The sequence below is a fragment of the Pyxicephalus adspersus genome, chromosome 1 (genome assembly GCF_032062135.1).
Source record: "Pyxicephalus adspersus chromosome 1, UCB_Pads_2.0, whole genome shotgun sequence".
Lineage (NCBI taxonomy): Eukaryota > Metazoa > Chordata > Amphibia > Anura > Pyxicephalidae > Pyxicephalus > Pyxicephalus adspersus.
Window position 1 is genome coordinate 28,001,565 of NC_092858.1, and position 19,242 is coordinate 28,020,806.

At 38.2% G+C, this 19,242-nt stretch overlaps 1 protein-coding gene across 1 annotated transcript in view; it reads left to right on the top strand.

Annotated features, from left to right (window-relative positions):
* The window catches only part of USP12 (ubiquitin specific peptidase 12), a 35,956-nt gene extending 19,364 nt beyond the window's left edge, over nucleotides 1–16,592 (top strand). The window contains exons 2-9 of the mRNA XM_072404708.1: nucleotides 1,370–1,450; nucleotides 2,687–2,900; nucleotides 9,409–9,638; nucleotides 12,394–12,470; nucleotides 13,313–13,396; nucleotides 14,099–14,296; nucleotides 15,241–15,319; nucleotides 15,596–16,592. Coding sequence (XP_072260809.1) covers nucleotides 1,370–1,450; nucleotides 2,687–2,900; nucleotides 9,409–9,638; nucleotides 12,394–12,470; nucleotides 13,313–13,396; nucleotides 14,099–14,296; nucleotides 15,241–15,319; nucleotides 15,596–15,697 — 1,065 coding nt within the window. The 3' untranslated portion in view covers nucleotides 15,698–16,592. The remainder of the gene's footprint in view (nucleotides 1–1,369; nucleotides 1,451–2,686; nucleotides 2,901–9,408; nucleotides 9,639–12,393; nucleotides 12,471–13,312; nucleotides 13,397–14,098; nucleotides 14,297–15,240; nucleotides 15,320–15,595) is intronic.
* Nucleotides 16,593–19,242: the final 2,650 nt, after the last annotated feature.

Sequence of the window (19,242 nt, forward strand, 5' to 3'; positions counted from 1 at the left end):
GGGGGGGGAATTACCCTTTTATTCTGGGTGAAAATGTATTCAAAGGAAGATAGTTCTCTGTATTTCACATAATTTATTATAACGAATGTAAAAACTTTTATTTTTTTTATTTCAGTGATTTCCATTTACATCTATATTAATAAATTAAAACACACCATATACTCGTTGCTTTGCTGGCTCATTCATTTTATTCTTAGTTCAATAGCAACCAGGAAGCAAAACTGCATGTGAACACAGCAATGCACTACAATCTGTTACGCACTGTATTACCACAATGGTGCAGGTCTGATCTTCAGTCTATTAGGGTTCATAACTTTGTTCATGTATGTGCCCTAATTCAGTACATATCTACATATTTATATTGTGCATTCCTGTGTACTGTGTTAAGGCGACTTATTTATTTGAAGGGGCTGCCCAAACCTTAACTGCAGTGCAAAAACTGGACTTGCATGATTTTCACATGGTTCCTAGCAGAGTAGCACAGTATAGGCTGTGTCGCTGTAGAATTTACTTTTCGCTATGATGATTGCTTGTTCAACATAGAAATTTAACCTGTGTTAAACAAACCCAAGATACATACAAGTATGTGCAGTCACTATAGAAGTAAATTATCTTTACAGTGATCCAGTTTGCTTTGTGGTATGTACAAACTGCATGTGTGCACAGCTGCAGTCCTGCACTTGGGAACAGCTTTCCAGTTAAGAAGGCTCAGCTGTTTCCATAGGCCAAAACTCTGCTTCTAAGACATACCCATTACCAGGAGAGCTAAGTTTGTACCTCCAGAAAAGTTACTTTATTCTAGATGTGGATCTACAGCACTGTTCCCTGAACAAGCATGAATTTCCTTTCTTGGACCCATCATAAAGTGCTTGATTCTTTAGTGCAATTCGGGCATTTGTGTGTATGGGTTATGTCTAGACAACTCAGCAGCACACCTTAACAAAAATTAGAATCTTCCAGACCGATATCCTGATTTGTGACCGCATCACGTTTCTGTGCTGAAATAATTTATCTCATGCCGGAGAAGAGCTCTTAAAATGTTACAGCCAGAGCTTTTTGAGCCCTTGAGCACAGTCTTTTCACAGCAGGACAGCCATCAAATGACGCCTTAGTGCTTGTGCTGTAATCGGCCTCTCCCTGTGCGCAGGAGTAAATGGATGATTAGACTGATGTACATGCTGCTTAAGTGTTTTATCCCCAAAATGTGTCTGCAGAAACAAATGCGTGATGTGATTTGATAGGGGTTATTCAGTGGATATGTGGGGAGCGTGTTCTTCTACAGAAGTTGAAAAGAATTAGTTTAATCTGCATACAATCGTGTGTGTCCTGCCTCTCTAATGGTGTATGTATTCTTTTTTTTTTTTTCTAGGGCGCCAATGCCTCGGCTTTAGAGAAAGAGATTGGCCCGGAACAGTTTCCCGTGAATGAGCACTATTTTGGCTTGGTAAACGTAAGTGAATATGCAGTTTAAAAAAAAATAAATACATTTGCGTGTATATAATTTATTATTACATAGTATTTATTTAGCGCTGACATATTACGCAGCGCTGTACAAAGTCCATAGTCATGTCACTAGCTGTCCTCAAAGTGACTCACAATCTAATGTCCCTACCATAGTCATGTCATTACCACAGTCTAAGGTCAATTTGGGAGAAAGCCAAATTTTCTAACTGCATGTTTTTGGAATGTGGGAGGAACCTGGAGTACCCGGAGGAAACCCACACAGACACAGGGAGAACCTGCAAACTCCATGCAGATACTGTCCTCGCTGAGATTCAAACTTGGACCTAGTGCTGCACAGGCAGAGTGCTAACCTCTGAGACACCGGGCATATAAATGTTGTTATATTTGAAAACATTATTGCTCCCCTTCCATAAAGCCAGGATGGTGAAGTGCATATGCTCCATTGAAGCTTGTGACTTTAAATTCCACTTATAAGAATCCATGATCAGGCAGATCATTATTGCAGAAAGGGACAGGCGATGTCCCCTCACTATAATCACTTCTAACTCGGGGGTCAGCAAACTTTTTTGGCTACTAGGCCATTTTAGGAGGTCAAGAAGGCACACTAGGCCGGAAACTCTCTCGAGTCCCGCGCTGATGGCTCCACCCCCCATCAGGAACGCCCCTGAAGGGAAATCACTCTCCTCTTCAATGCATACGGAGAAGAGGGAATGTCCCCTACCGACCCCTGCCAGCTGAGATTAGGCCGATCCACCAGGGGGGCATTAGGCCGTATCTGGCCTAAAGGCTGGACTTTGCCTACCCCCGATCTAACTGTTTGCTCTGGGTACAGGAATATATGAAAGTCTTGCAATGGGGACACGCATTTTTGTGTTAACCAAGATAAGGTGTACCTCTTATTGGAAATGTGTTCTCTTACTTTCTGTGGACTTTGTAGAAAGTGGCTTTAGTCATACTTTCAGAAATATAGGAATACATCAAGTAATAAAATCTACCAACATTCACTTATAAATAAATAATCAGTTTGTATTCGATTAACCATTAACTGTGTAGATAGCTAACAACAAATTCTGTCATGTTCCCAGCAATATATTATATAAAATACCCACTCAATAGTAAAAGGAATAAAATAATCCTTTTATTACTTTATAGTGATTAGTACATTTTGGTTTAGGCTTCCCATATAGTATTGACAGTTTTTTATTGTTTTCCCCCCATGTAGTTTGGGAACACCTGCTACTGCAACTCAGTCCTTCAAGCACTTTATTTCTGTCGCCCATTCCGGGAAAAAGTCCTTGCCTACAAAAGCCAACCAAGAAAGAAGGAAAATCTTCTCACGTGCTTAGCTGACCTCTTCCACAGCATAGCCACTCAGAAAAAGAAAGTTGGAGTCATCCCTCCAAAGAAGTTCATTACTCGCTTACGCAAAGAAAATGGTGAGTATACAGTGCTCAACGCAGAATTTTTTTTATAGTGGGGGGGGGGGGGTAGCATATGTAGAGGGGTGGCAGCCCCTGTATCGTGATCCAACTCTTCTATACCCACCCTGAAACAGCCCAGTGGTTACTGAAAAATGCTGGGTGGTGCACCCAGCTAAAAGGGCCTGGGGGGAACAGCTTATATTTTTTTTTCCTGAAGGAAAAAATTTATAGTTCAATATTCCATAGATATGAAACCATCAGACTAATATTGTGCAAGTCCACTATATGCTACCAAAAAACAGCTCAGATCGGTAAAGACATAGACGCCATGTTTTCATGAATTACACCCGGAATGAATAGGTTTATTTTTTCTGGTGAAAGCTAGGGTTGAGTAAACGCTTGCAACAAAGTCTAACTAAGATTAAAGCAGGCTGAAAACCATACCATGATTCCGTTTGTCAAACTTTTTAACGTGTGGGAACCCCTTGAAATAACTTTCAGATCCTCAGGGAACCCCAGTCATGATTTTTATATCTACAGCTCACAGCACATTAGTGTGATCAGTGGGAAGAATGCCTCTTACATTGCTGGCCAGAGGGAAGAATATAGATAGCCAAAAAGATCATTGGTGTCAATTTTAATGACCTGAGAGTCACAAACTGCTTATTGCTCAAGGAACCCTTTGCAACCTTTGGGGGAACGCTGTTTTGGAAAAACTTCTTTGATTAACCCCCCTAGTTTTTTGATGCAAAAAGTGATCCTAATTTTTTTGCATAGAAATGTTTGTTTATATTGTGGGCTTGTAATTCTTAGGATTAACTCCCGGGTATGATAATTATATTTATTTATTGTAATATAATCATAAATTATAATATAATACATAATTATAAATAATACTTTTAAAAAATAAAGAAATAATAGACAACAATGTAATCTTAAAATAAAATATAAAATTAAAAATGTACTTTTATTTTTATTTCATGTTGTGAGGTGTTTTTATACTGTAAAAAACATTTAAAAGCAGATTACATTGTAATCTACTTTTAAATTTCCTGCTCGGCCACACCCCCGAATACATCATCACTCACATCAACCGAAAGATGACTCATCCTCCTGGGTGATGCGAGAGGGGATGTCCCGCCCGCCTCACCCCGACGCTGCTGCTCTGCATCTCCAGGGAGATGCAAAGCACAATGCAGACCTTCTGCATTGTGCATCGCATCTTCCACAAGATGCGAGCAGCAATAGCAAATTCTACCCCCAGAATTTACTATTGCTGCTCGCATCTGCGGGGAGATGTGAAGCACGATGTAGAAGTCCTGCATTGTGCTTCCCATCTCACTGCTGATGCGAGCAGCGGCGTGGCTGGGACCTGGGTGGTATTTAAAAGAAGATTACTCTGTAATCTGCTTTTTAAATTTCCCGCCATCCCCCCTCCCTGGCGCCCCGGCATTACAGCGGGACCATCAGATCAGGGGGGCTGAAAGCGGGATTACCACTTTTTTCATGTAAAGGCCACCCCAAGTCACACTCAGGATTACTGCTAGGGGGGTTAATCAGAGGGGTTTGGTGGTACCAGGCGGGCATGGGTTTACCCAATCTTAGGCAATTGGTTTTAATGTTCTGACCTATCAATATTATATTTCTAACAGCAAGTGCTTACCTCCTGAATGGATGGCAGTGTCACAGTATTACCTCTTGTGTGTTTTTATTTTTTCTCATACTGTAAACTCATGTCAACCTATCCATTTGGTAAAAGTGTGGTATTTAGATTATATAAACCTTTCTCCTAATTTGTCTGGGTTCTGTGAAACCCCAAATATGGGTTTATTTATTAAATTCATAATTCCTCCTCCCAACCTCTGTATCATTCCACCTACTTCTTCCTCTGTGTTTCCTTTATCTCTCTTTATCTGTCCCTTGTGCATTCTCTACTTAGACAAACAAAAGAGTGACATTCCCCAGCTTCCCATTCATTAAGTACCTGTGTTGTCATAGTGATCAGCAGCGATGGAAACTGCACAATGTCCAGCGTTCGTTAGTATTTCCAGTCTCCTGTTAATTCTTTTTATGACGCAAGTTAAGAGTTCCCACACACCTGAGCTTTGACGGCGGACTCTGCAATGTACAAGGTCAAACACAGCTTGCTATGTAACACAGCAGTATGCAACATAAATCTGGACAGGCAAAAGCTAGCACACTTTGTAATAAAGAATTATGCAAAAAGACTTTGCATATGCACGACTTTAAAATATGTAAGTCACAGAAGGTTTATCCTTGCAGTATATAGTACACATGTAAGATTTATATATGTAATACATGGTGTGTAGAAGTGTAGCTTAGGAGTGTTGCATATAAATATGTTTTTTTATTCTTATGGTAAATGTTGTGTTTTCAGCCCCTTATTTAGCATTGTTGTGTACGGAATTAAAAAAAAAAAAAATAAAGCTTAAAAAATCTTTTATTTTGGGAAAAAAACAGACATCTCCCATACAAGGTTATTGGAAAGTACAACTTAGTGGTAAAATGATTAATTTTCAAATGCCAGGCTAGGAAATGCCAAAATGAGGTACTTGAAACAGTCTCCTTCAGTTGGCAAAGCTTTAACGAACGGATTCATCAGACCCAGTTTCATGTGCAGAGGCAGGAATATAATATTCTTTCTATCAACAAGTGGCTCATGTAGAATCTTTGGATCACATGGTTTTAGAACAGATCTTGGGGGACAATTTCTTTCCACCCAATGCCTCTCGCGAGCTCTGCTGTCCCACATGCACAGATAACAGGGATACTTGGTGTATCTGTGGTACTGACCAAGAAGGAAGCATACCATTTTAAAGTCAACACAGATGACCCAATTGTGTTGGTGATATTGCCACAACTCAATGACTCTCTTTATGTCTGCATATTCTTCACAAAGAGAAACTGAATGGCTGATTGGGACTGACCCAAATATATTGCCATTGTGAAGGAGGACACACTTTAGGCTCCGCCTTGAGCTATCAATGAATAGTCGCCATTCAGTTGAGTTATAGATTGGAATTCCCAATTCCTCCATTAAACCAGGTAGGTATGTTATGCAATACACCAAGCCACTGTCAGTTTTAAAGTAGTGCAGAAATGCAATTTCTCTGGTGCTAAAGAATGATATCTTTGTTCCTTTTTCAAGTAAGTTTTTCTCATGCACTCTTGATGCTAGGAGTTCTGAGACCTTCTTCGATAGTCCCAAATCACGTGCCAAATCACTCAACTCATGCTGATCAAATCCCTTATGAACAGAGTCCTCTTCAATTTCAAACTCTTCATCATTGTTGTCATCTAGTTCATCACCATAACCCTGTTTTTCAAGACAGGATAGTGTAATGAAAACCGGCACTGGGATTTCATCTGAATGAGCCACTGGGCGTATAGCCGATGGTAGACTAGGATACTCTGTTTTCACTATACAAAAGGAACAGTCACTGAAATGATCTCCTGGCTCTTGCCAAACCATAGGTATACCAAATGGCATCTTATCACGTGTTCCCTTTGTCCACATCCGTAAACCCTCGACACACTGTACACCTTATGAGGGGCCCAAGACTTATCTTGGTCACCAAGTTTACCTTTGAAATATGCCAAATGGGCTTGCTCTACAAATGTGCTGATGTTCGCCCTTTGACTGGGAATGGTGAAGCTGCCACAGATATACCAAAATGAATCAGGGTTGTTAAGGTACTTACGACAAGAAATAGCAGAGCCAGGCATGATCTGAAAGAAAAAAAATGTGTGTAAGTAGAAAAATAAATTTCGCTTATTCAATACGTAGAGCAGCGCACAACCTCTGACCACACTGTCTTGCGTGTAAATGAAGAGCCTATACAAATCCACGCTACAGTATTCGCATTATTATAAGTGGTAGATAAAAAAACCTGACCTAATAAAAGAAAACTAACTGCAGATAGTGTCCTGGCTGAGATTCAAACCTGAGACCTAATGCTGCAAAGGCCAGAGTGCTAACCACTGAGCCACCATGCTGCCCATTCATTATTAGATCCATAGTGTCCTATTTCTGTGTGATTCCTTGCTTGTTTTCTCTTGTGTGAATAATTACCAGGACTTCACTCCCCCTGGATTTTCACTTTCAGTTCCTCAATGACTCTAAGAATGATTCTAAGAATGAATCAGTCTGTTATTGGACTATGGGCTTGGGGAAAATTCTCACAGTCCTTTTCCCACATTGTCATAGTTACATGGCTCATCTATTCAGTAGTAACTATTGCCATTATATTGTATTCAGTGTAACCTCAGTAGTATTGAATAAAGGAGCTCATTAATGCATCAGAGTCTGACATTGCAGGATTCTACCATGAGCCCACAGTTCAGCTCTTTGTTTTTTTTCTTGCTCAATGAAATCTTTTTATGCCACTCCTTATCCAATCACAGAGAGGACTTGACTTTTTGTAGCCAAATGCAAGCATTTTAAGTACCTTAATTTAACCAGCAACCTCCTGCAGTCCCTTTTCAGCAGGGCTGAAGAATGAGAAAAAGCAACAGTGCAAAAACCTGATCAACTTGAGCTGGCAAGGAGAATAGTGATAGGAGGAAACCGAGGGATGAGGTGCTTCTCCCTTCCCTGTCCAGTAATAGACTGAGGCTGGTCCAGGATGGCCTGTTGGTTGAATAATGCTGACCAATCGTCTAAGGACATCTAGCTACAGAAAAAAATGTGCAGAGGAAAACTAAAGGTAGAAAAACTGCTTAATAAATCTAATATTGATCTAATATTTTTTTCAACTGTAACGATTATCAGATCTGCAATTATTCATGGACGTTAGTGAGATCAGAGTGGTGCGGACGTTTGTTTAGGTTGGATGTTTCAGCTGCATTCCGCCCACCCAGCATATTGTCCTTTATGTCAGACACCAGTGATGATACCTCCTACATTTTATTACTCCAGTGACAAGGCTGTGTAGGCATATAATGTCTCCTCTATATCATTAGATGATGCAAGTTTATGATGTGATCACATCTCATGTACAGTGGAAGCAGCTTTCTAAATGCTGGCTTTTATGGTCATTTCAGTTGATTATCTTGATGATTATTCTTTACCCTTTCCAGCATCAAGGTTGTTGCAGGATTTGTGATTTATGAGATTTTTATTACGATAAAAAGTATAAAATGACAGAAGCAGCTTTTAAGGCTTCTCCCTGTGAACAATATTTCACAGATTCTTCTATCTATCCTAATAAATATGCAGCCCCTGAAATGTGAAATCTGCATACTTGTTCTGAGCCAGGCAGATAGCACAATTAGAGCCCTGCATATTTCTGCACCTTTCATTTAAATGCCTTTTGCCATGTTATATGTGTAAAGGAGGTCTGGCTGCTGTCATAGAGCTGTGTTCAGTTCAGCCTGTGACTTTGCACAGCGGTAGTGAATATCGCAGTCTTCCAGAATAAATGCTGCATGGTATAGCACATTTTACCAATGTTTGAAAGTTGTTGACTACAATGATTTGAGATGTAACTTATAAACAAAGATTTATTGGTATTGCAGAGGAGCAATTATTATTATGCGTTTATCTATGGCAGGGGTCCCCAACCACCAGGCTTCTGGGCCACGGTCGTCCTTGTTGATTGCAGCAGACTTCGCTATGAGTATTTGATTGAACGCAATATGTCAGATTTATTAAAGATCTCCAAAGCTGGAGAAAATACACTTCCACCAGTGAAGCTTGGTGATCCAGCAAACCGGGCTCTTTCTACAAATTGTAGCTCTGATGAAGGAATGACGGTATCAGTCTCAGGCAGGTTGCATAATAAACAGTTCCTGTTTATTGAAATCAGATAAGTTAGATCTTCTAATAGGGCTGGTTGAGTTTTTAAAATAAAAATTACACAAATGATTTAAGTTGACATTTTCTTGCGTAAGAAAACTTGCGTATGTATCTTAGTATATCGGTAATGATTTTAGCCTTTCTATGTGTCATTATTTGTCACCCTGTGATTTGGTGTACTGCTCATTTGTAGAAAGGCTTTCATGTAGAATCATAAACTCTAAGGTTTAGCCTGATGCATATTTATAACCCCTAAGCTGCGAACATGGAATTTGTATTATTGTTTGGCTGAAGCTGCAACTAGATGGTGATTACTGCAGTAATCAAAGCTTGCTGTGCCTCAGTGCTACACACATCTGTTCACATCTAAAGAGACCCTGAATGGCGCTTCCTCCAGAACAGATGAAAAGAACATGTTACGGGAAGTAATTTATGACTGGATCCTAATAGTCTAAAAATCCATCTGCCACTTTCATTTATTTTGGATTTTAAGTTTTCAGCATGGGGTGTTAAAACTTCTCTTTTTTTAGCTTGGATCTGTTATCTTTAAAGAGAACCTAGCCTGTTCTTTGGAATCAAAATTAGAAGTTCAGATCTTTTAATATATATATCTGTTTAATATATCTGTATTATACTCTCTGTCCCTACAGATTTGTAGTAAAGAATGTTTATGGGATTCCTAATACATTTTTCATTTTCTTTCAGAACTCTTCGATAACTACATGCAGCAGGATGCCCATGAATTCCTAAACTACCTGCTCAACACAATAGCTGACATTTTGCAGGAGGAACGAAAGCAAGAGAAACAAAATGGCCGAATTCCAAACGGTAACATCGACAATGAGAACAATAACAGCACACCAGACCCCACCTGGGTTCACGAGATCTTTCAGGGAACGTTAACTAACGAAACAAGGTGTCTCACTTGTGAGACGGTAAGATTTTAGTATATTATTCCAGCTAGCCTATGTTAAGTTTCTATGATGATGGAATTTTTATTGTGCTTTCAAAGCCAACCTCTATACTGATGAACATTAGGGACAGAAAGTAATAGGAAATCTAACAGTTTACAGCTGTCAGTGTACCAGAAGGGGGAAATCTTCCCATGAGGACAGTTGTCCCAAAGACACTTGTTTAAAAAGGGAATTACCCTCCTATTGTCACACCACGGACCCTATTTATTAAAGGCAGGAGAGGGGTACACTTTCATCAGTGGACCTGAGCGCTTTAGTAAATCAGGCCCCATGTCTCATCAAGAATAGGTCAATTCACTTCCTGTCCCAGATGTACACACAGGGTAGATCTGGGTCTCCTTGAAAAAGATTTTACCCTTTCCTACTGCATCCAAATTTAGCAAAAATGTTTTAGGTTTAGATCTACCATAACACATATTTGAAATCACCATTTGCTTATATGCACACTTTTAAGCACCATTCACTGGAAACTTTACTGTTACTCTTTCTTCACATTGAATTCACCATATATACTTGCTTGATTCTACAACTGAAGGAACTTCATGCCCAATAACAATTTAATTTTTATTGGCTAAATACATTCCAAATGTGCCATAATAAAAGGTGTGCATAGTCTCACAGTCTGTTTTCTTTAAAATCATCAAAAAAAGTTTCCTTGACAATTTTCTGCAAAGTGGAACCCTTTGCTCTTTGTGAGGAAGCAGTGGTCTCTCCATGCTGAGCCAGATCAGGGGGAAGGATAAGCATTGCTGATCGTGCTACTTGCACTCTGAGTAAAGGTCCCACTCTGTTATATGCTGGCAGGGATCTGGCATTTCTAATTGGACTGAGGCTACTTTTAAAATAAAACAAGCAGTAATACGTTGAAAGCATTTGCTTTGATGCTCCTGAAATGTATTTAGTTGATGTGCAATGGGGCAAAAAAAAAATAATAATAATACGGGTACATGGAAGCACATTTTAAGAACTGTTCTTTAATAATTTTGTACAATACCTCATATAATATGACACTTTGAATTATCCACAAACAGAAATAAAGGACTTTTTTAGCTATTGTACACATTTTAAATAACAAAATATTATTTTGTCCCAGCCTGTCACATTTATACAGTATATGAATGTGACCTAGTCTGAAGACATATATATAAACAAACAAGAACACATTCTGTATGTGACTTTTGTAAACTCGTATTTCTATAAATTTGTACTTGAAAAAAGTTGAAATCGAGGGCTAGTGAGCTTTGTGCGTCAGCACTTCTCTGTACTCCCAGCACAGTCCCATACAATGATATTAGCAGCCACAACTAAATTCGACATGCGGTTGCTGGCTTCAATGTACGTTCCTTCTCATTAAGCTTTTTGGATTAGTTTGGTGTGTTCAGTTTTGCGTGTAGCCTCTTTATTCACATCAGCCACTGTCATCTCCTAGTGGAATTTTCTGTTCCATTTTCATGCAGAAGTTTTGTGGAATTTATTTTAGAAATTCTACCTAAGGTAGAAACCACCTGAACCAAAGGTTTTACATATTAAGATTCTCTGTGCTGTGCTCTATAGCTATAGGGTAACATCAAATTATCCAAAATCTACATTTAATACTTGTATTTCTTTTACCTTATTCTGCTCATTTCACTTTGAATGATCACAATCCTATTGGTGAGTTCTTCCCTTTGCCTGGTACCTGAAACATATTAGACCTGTAGCATAGTGTCTGATATCCAGTGCGGGTTGGCATCCTAATTTCAGGTGTATGGCTGATTTTGAGGACTCAGCACTGGTACATGGAGATAGTCCCTGGTGCTGGGAGCCAACAAATGACCATGGCAGGTATAATGTATGTCCTTTGTGGCAACATGTGCATATAAATAGGGTGGGCTATAGGCAGCCTGTGCTTTATTGCTCTCGCATAATGTACATTCCTGAATTACTCATATCTTGCCTTCACAGTTAAGTAGGAAGGCTGTGTGACTATGGTAAAATGCAAATCTGCCTCTACTGGTTTATCTATATGTGACCCAACTTTGGGCACTATAAACTTAATCTGTATAATTCTTGGCATGCAAACAAGCAGATTTTTCAGATATTAGGGAAATGATGGGGGCCATGTTTTATAAGGAAAAAGAAAGAGTTACTGCTTTAAAGTGGAACTGAACCCACGATACTCACCTATCAGTTCCATCGCTGGGTGCTACCATCTTCTTATTTCTTCTTGGACACAATCTTCAGCCATCTTGATTGGCCATGCAGCGGTCACCAAACTCCTAGACAGGCATTTGGGGGTTTATTCATTCTAGACATGAACAAAGAAAGCTAGGATTGCTAACAGTGAGTCACACATGTGCAGGTAAACAAAATTTGACAGCTGGGTGGCTATTAGTCAGGTAGGAAGAGTTTTTGCAGAAGGGACATTGCATATCCCTTTCTCCAATACCTACCTGATCGTAGATTCTCAGTGGGGATTTAGTTCCACCTTACCCATTGTAAGTTTACTGTGCCATAAGTTTACATTTATTATAATAATACTGTAGAAGAACAAGTATGGAAAAAATGTCACTTATAAAATTAAAATAATAAAAATGTGAGACAGCCCCAACTACTAAGTTTATCTTAATTATATTTTCTCGGATCTGTAGCTATGCACTGTACTATTATGGCTTCAGCAATATCAAAACAAATTTAACACATTTTTCATTTCTGGTTCATTTCTGTTTTTCTACAGATAAGCAGTAAAGATGAAGATTTTCTAGACCTTTCTGTTGATGTAGAACAAAATACATCGATCACTCATTGTTTAAGGTAAATGGTCAACCCTTTCACTTGACTTGCGTATATACTCTCCACATTACATCTTATAATGCCCTGCCCTCCTTTTAGAAGAGATCAATGGAAAACTGAAAAAAAAAAAAAAAAAAGTTATTACATTATGTGTGATTCTGATGCCAGTTTTGCATGGCCTATCAGTTGAGTTACATTTCACACAAAAGGAGACAGTCATGTGATTTTACTGAATACTCTTGTTTAAAGTGGACCAAACTTTTACTTTACATGAAAGGGTGGACAACCCTTTTATTTAAGGCGCAGCACCTCCTCTTTTGATCAAGACATAATCAGAGTGCAAAGCCTTCTAGGATACCTACTCTTGGCTGCTCCTTCTGCACATGTGCTGATCTCGGGCATTCACAGAAGGAACCCATTTATGAATTTGAAGAAAAAACTGCCATTCTCACGCATGTGCAGTGAGATCCGCAATCCTTTTCACCCCATCCACATTACCTGATCTCACGCCTGCACAGTGTGAGATCAGGTGAGACAGGAAGAAGAACCCGGAAGCAAAGAGAAAATGATGTCTTGCACCCGGCACTTCCTCTGCACTGGGCCGAAGACTGATGCCAGGACGACGCAGGACCCAAACGAAGAAACCTCCTGATGGATCTGCGGGAATAAATGTAAGTGTGGGGTTTTTTTTGTTTTTTTTGCGTTTAGTTCCGCTTTAGGGCAGCTTATCTTTCATGCCTTTTCACAAACCATTTTTACTCTTTTTGTACAGAATCTGTTCAAAATTCTTTTTTTATAGTGTTATGTTATAAAGTCATCAACATATGTATCCGAAATCATACTTTTAATTTTGATCATTTTAGGGGATTTAGCAACACGGAAACCCTTTGTAGTGAATACAAATATTACTGTGAAGAATGTCGCAGTAAACAGGAAGCACACAAACGGTAATGTATTAACATGTGCATTTAAAGTTTAAAGTGTATTTATGTTCAGTTATTCCTTAAACTCTAAATAAACTTTTGATTTACCTTAGCGAAGTATGTTTATCAAAACAAAAAGTGTGCAAAGTATTTGTCTTTTCTTTAAAAATCAACTGGAACACTCAGAGTAGGAAGCCTTTGTCTTGTTGCTGTGCTGCAGATTTGGACGGTTGCTTTTGTTAGGAAGCAGTGGTCTCATTGCGCAAGTCTGTCAGAGCCAAAGCTTTCCAATTAGTAGGTTACATGAGCTATTGGCCAAACTTATTTGGGGTACATTAATCCTCTGCAATGAGGCCACTATCGCAGAGTAAGTACCCCACTTTGTAGTCATTTGCAGGAAAAAGCTTTTCTACTCCTGCTTTGAAAAGACATTTTGTTTTGCTGAGCTTGGAATATGTTCAGATTTAATTTATAAAATGTTTCATAAACAAACATTCATTATAAGTAACATTATGTTTGGTTATCAGATGTGTCTGTAATAACACAGTATGTAAAATTAATTAAAGGTTTGCTCCAGCCAGATTAAAAGTTTATGCAAGGATCTTCAATCTGCTTGGGAAGGGATCTTTTCTGTCTTTCTGATTAATAGTTTATATCCAGTAAAAAATACTGCCAAGTAATCAAAACTTTTACATATTTTCCTTTTTTTCTTTTTTTAAATACCAGGATGAAAGTAAAAAAGTTGCCTATGATTTTAGCGCTTCACCTAAAGAGGTTTAAATACATGGATCAGCTGCATCGATATACAAAGCTCTCATACAGAGTAGTCTTTCCTTTAGAGCTTCGGCTATTTAACACATCAGGAGATGCCACCAACCCAGACAGAATGTATGATTTGGTAGCTGTGGTGGTCCACTGTGGAAGGTAGGTACATGAAAGTGACCTAAGAACTTCATTAGCCAACATTTTTTTTATTTTTAGTTGAAAGCATGTTCACACCTCTTATTCAAAAATCAAGTAAAAAGATTTTTTAAAATTAACTGCACTAAAGGGCAGTAACATGAATTACATCTGAGACTTTTCCTTGCTTTGCCCTAACCCCATGGATGACATTTTCTGTAAGCTGTAGTTAAAGTGTTCCTAAACTCAGAATTTTCACTTTACATTAAAGGGTAGATAACCCATGTAAAGTAAAAACTCTGTTGGTTTGTGTTTTTTTAAGTGCAACACCCTTTTTTTTAAATGAATGAGAATGAATGGCTGCTCCTTCTGCGCATGCCCGAGCCATCTCCACATGCGCAGTGAGATCGGCAAGTTTCCCCCCCCCATCTACATCAATTGATCTTGTGCTGTGTCGGGTGACGTAGGAAGAAGAACCCGGAGAAAAGATGGCGGGATTAAAGGTAAGTGTATTTTTTTGGTTTTTGGTCTTTTTGGGTTTACTTCCTTTTAAGATGCAAACACAAGAAGCTGTGGCCTTTAGTAAAATAATGCCTGGTGACTTAAACTTCATGTCATCCCATTGAAGCAATACTGCTTTGTTTTTGTTTTTTTATTTAGAATGCATATTTTTGATGTTTTGTGGCAAATAGGACCTAGATATGACTGTGCTAAACTTAAAAGTTTAGCACAGTCATATCTAGCTTAAAAGCTACATAAACTTAAAAGTTTAGCTATTACTGCATGCTCACATACACATGCACCAGTTTTTGTGGCAATACTTTACAGAAGCAATAGATACCCAAGTCATCACAAAGTATTTTTTAGAGCTGAACATTCACAATCGATTTTGTCATGTAACTTTCCTGTAAAAAATATATTTTAATATTGCTTTTAATAGTAACATGTTTGTTTTCCTTTTCATACAGTGGTCCAAACAGAGGACATTATATTGCAATAGTGAAGAGCCATGATTTTTGGCTGCTGTTTGATGATGACATTGTAGAGGTGGGTTACTTACTATATGTGGTTTGTAAAAGATGCTGTAGGTCTGTGGCAGCTAAAATAGGACACAGTGGGTCTGTGGCTTTTGGTTTGAAGCATAGCTAATGCATGTGCTGAATGGTACTGGGTGTGATAGGTTGACATGGCTGCTACAAGTTATGATGGATTAGTGCTAACTTGTATGAGGTGTAGTGGGATGGTGCTGGCTACTAGTAGGAGTAATGGATCACGCCTATATTTACCCACACTTTATGTATGTTATTTCTTTTTTTGTTGTAGAAAATTGATGCACAAGCTATAGAAGAATTCTACGGGTTAACATCAGACATCTCAAAGAACTCTGAATCTGGGTATATTCTCTTCTACCAGTCTCGAGACTGAGCGAGAACTGTCACAAAGTCATACATTCTGCCTCAATTCTTCTCTGGACAATTGGCGCAAGGAGAAAGCACTGATACATATGTCTATATATACCTTTAAATATATGGATATATATATACTTATATATATAGATATAAATATAAAAAAAAACTACAGAGAGGGTGAAAAATAAATAAGTAAAAAAGAAAAAAAAAAAGATGCGAGAGCTCAGGGGGGCATTAGCGCAGTTTGCACACGCCGAAGCAAAGAACACGGATCGAGCAGAGAGATACTCATATCATGAAAATTGATTTATTTGCTCTCAGGTATCATGCTCAACATTGCTCAAGTCCCATCACTACTGCTACCACAGCTAACTATGACCAGAAAGGATCATTCTTATTGGTGGATCATGTTTTTTGGTAACTAATATCATTCTAATTGTTGTTTAGCTAGCTATTAAAGCCGCTCCTGAAACGCATCAGATTTAAGGACAGAAGCATGTTCTGTTATCTTTTCACACTGACCACCCTACACAGCCAAGCAGACCTAAAAAGGAAAATTTGGAGAAAAAAAAAACGAAGTCGCTGTAAAAATACTAAATTAAAAAAAAAAAAATATATATATATATATTTGCGCCCAGCAACCGCAATTGCCTTTCTTGGAGTGAAAAGGAAGACGTTTTTGAAGCTTTCAATCAATTGGATGCCTGAAGAAGCTTAAATTTGCAGAGACCAGATCGGGAACAATGCATGAAGTTTGTTATGCCCCCTGTTATTTTGGGGAGATGGCAGCTTAAGTGTGGAATATTCTTCAAAAAGTTTAAGTAGTTGCACCCTTTTTGCGGCAGAATTATGAGGTATGGAATCTCTCATTCAGTCCGTTAGGTATGGAGATAAACCATTTCATGTAAAAATGTAATACAGGTAGGGAAACATTTACAAAGACTGGTGCTGAGTTAGCCAGGGGTCTGTGATGGAGATTGTAAAGGATTTGTATTATTTTTCCACACTGTATGCTTGAAAATCCATCTGCAGCATTTTGACTAAAGTAAAACTATTTCTAAACGCTAGGCCACAGAGGTGACCACCCGCCCCCAAACAATCTTATGATATACAACAATCACAGTGCTTCTTTTTTGGCCTAGCTTCCTCTGTTCCTGTCTATGTAAATCAGTTCCATGTGCACGCTTCCCAAATAGTTTATAACTGCTTACAATATGATTAAACTGCAGATTGCAATGGTGGGTAGGTTAAGGCAGAAGACATATATGAATATATAGTAGTGATAGTGTTGCAGTCTGCAAAACTGAAGGTCTTTCTGTTTTTAGATCTCTTACCATTTACTTTTAGCACATATCTGTTGTTCTTTAAATATACTTTGGTATTGTTAATTTATTAGTCAGAAAATGGCAGCCGTTGTGACAACAAAATGAACTGTCAAGTGCTACACTATATATATATATATATATATATATATATATATATATATATATATATATATATATATATATATTATGGAAGTTTGTGTGGATATTGTATAGAATGTCAGAAAGATAAAAGAACTTTCCTACAGAGGGTCATACACAAAATTGTGACCAGTATGGGAGATGTGGCCCCTCTCTACATAAATGCTGAATGTCCGTACATATGAGCGGAGTTCTTTGCTAGAAGTGAGCAGATCTGACTTCCGATTCGTCAGATCTGAATTTGTACAGACCAATCAGACTTATCCAGTTGAATATGCGTATGCTGATTTTATTCATATGTAAGTAAAATTAGGATACCAAACAAATGTTGTAGTTTATAATATACCGTGATTTAAGCATTATTAGCATGTGCATATTCATATGGGTTGGTTTTATTCCGTTTCAGAAATGTCAGCGGTTTGCTTTCTTTTTTTTTTTGTCTTTATTTTCTATGCAGACAATTCTCAGGTTGCGTCACCTAACCACTAAAAGAATTACAACGTAATCCTGTCCAAATATAAAGTTGAATATCTAAATTTGGCATATGCCCAGTTATTATTACAGATTCTTTTTGGAGTAATATTTAACAAAATCCAAGGCTCAAGTGCGAAAGAATTATTAGTATCTGGATCATGTCCTTCTTTTTCCCCAGTTACCCTGCTTCCCACTGTTATCTTACTGCAAAACCTGTGACAGGTACTCCCTGCTTGACTGCCCTTCCAGCACTTAACAAACACAAAAGAGACGTGACTTGGGTACTAATATTTACTGCTGGACTTGGCACAGGTTTTTAAAATATCAGATGGCCATTACTATTATCTGATAAACGTGCACTGCATAGCAGAAAGTTTAAAATTGTACTAATGACATCCTGAGTACTCAATCTTCAGACACTGGTGGTAGGATAAGATGGGTGTTTGCGGTGTTGTTGTGTTGCAGCATTGTGTGAACCTCCTGCCTGTTATCTCCGTGTACACAAGTCTGACGCATGCTGCAAACATCATCTAAAGTTTGTGACTGCCAGGCACCTTTATCTGTTATTTTCCTACCAATATTTCCTTAAATTGTAAAGAATAGCTTATAAAGAATGTCCAGATTTTTTCCTTTTTTTTCCTTTGGTAATAGGAAATAATATAGTAATAAGAATGACTGCACAATGTAGAATCCAGAACTTTGACGTTTTATTGTATTTTTCTTTTTGGGGATCAGCGATTTGTTAAATCTCTGTATATTGTCTAGCTGTGTCTGAATGTAAGTTGCCTGAAAAGTGGATGAATAGGCATCTATGGAGCTTTGATATACCACTTAGATCCTTTTTTGTTAATCATAGTGTGATAAAACTTTAAGAGAGAACTGGTAGTGGGTATAAGTGGAAGGGGAAGAGGTGAGTCTGGTGTACATTATTTTTGAATACATGTTATGCTCTTCAGAAATTTGTCAGCCTTTATTTTGAAGGTTTGTAGGGTTGTCTTTTTTTTTTTTTTTTTTTACGATAATGATACACTACAGCCAGAAATGAAACTTTACCCTTGAGATGTATACAGCCTACCCGATTGATACATCTGGAGACTGTTGTAGTGCACCAGCTCACCCCAATCCCTGGAAACCTGATAGAAGGACAGGGGAAATACATATCTACTGCCCTTGTGATGTGTGCTGGCTCTAACAAATACTATAAATAATAAAATACAGCGTAGAATTAATTTACGGAATTTTATTGGCATGCCTTCTGCATGCTGGGTGACATTGTCAGATCAGTGGTTGGTTTACTTTGGAAGAGATCAATAAAAAATTACTTCCAATCAGCAAATATTTGCAATCATCAAAACCTCAATCACTCAATGCCCAGATAAACTAATTCCTATTCTTTGTTACAGCGTGTTATGAGTTTGGATTCCAGCAGCATTCTGAGTTCAAAGACTTTTCAATGCAAGGCGAACATTTAAATATTTTAGAAAGATCTCAATTTTTAAAAATCTTTAATCCTGTATTTTATCTATAGTTCCCTACTGGTTGATATGAAGGACTCACCTCATGCTTGATAACAGTCTTGTTGTTACTGCTTGTTATCATGAGAATTTTATCCTAAAATTCATAT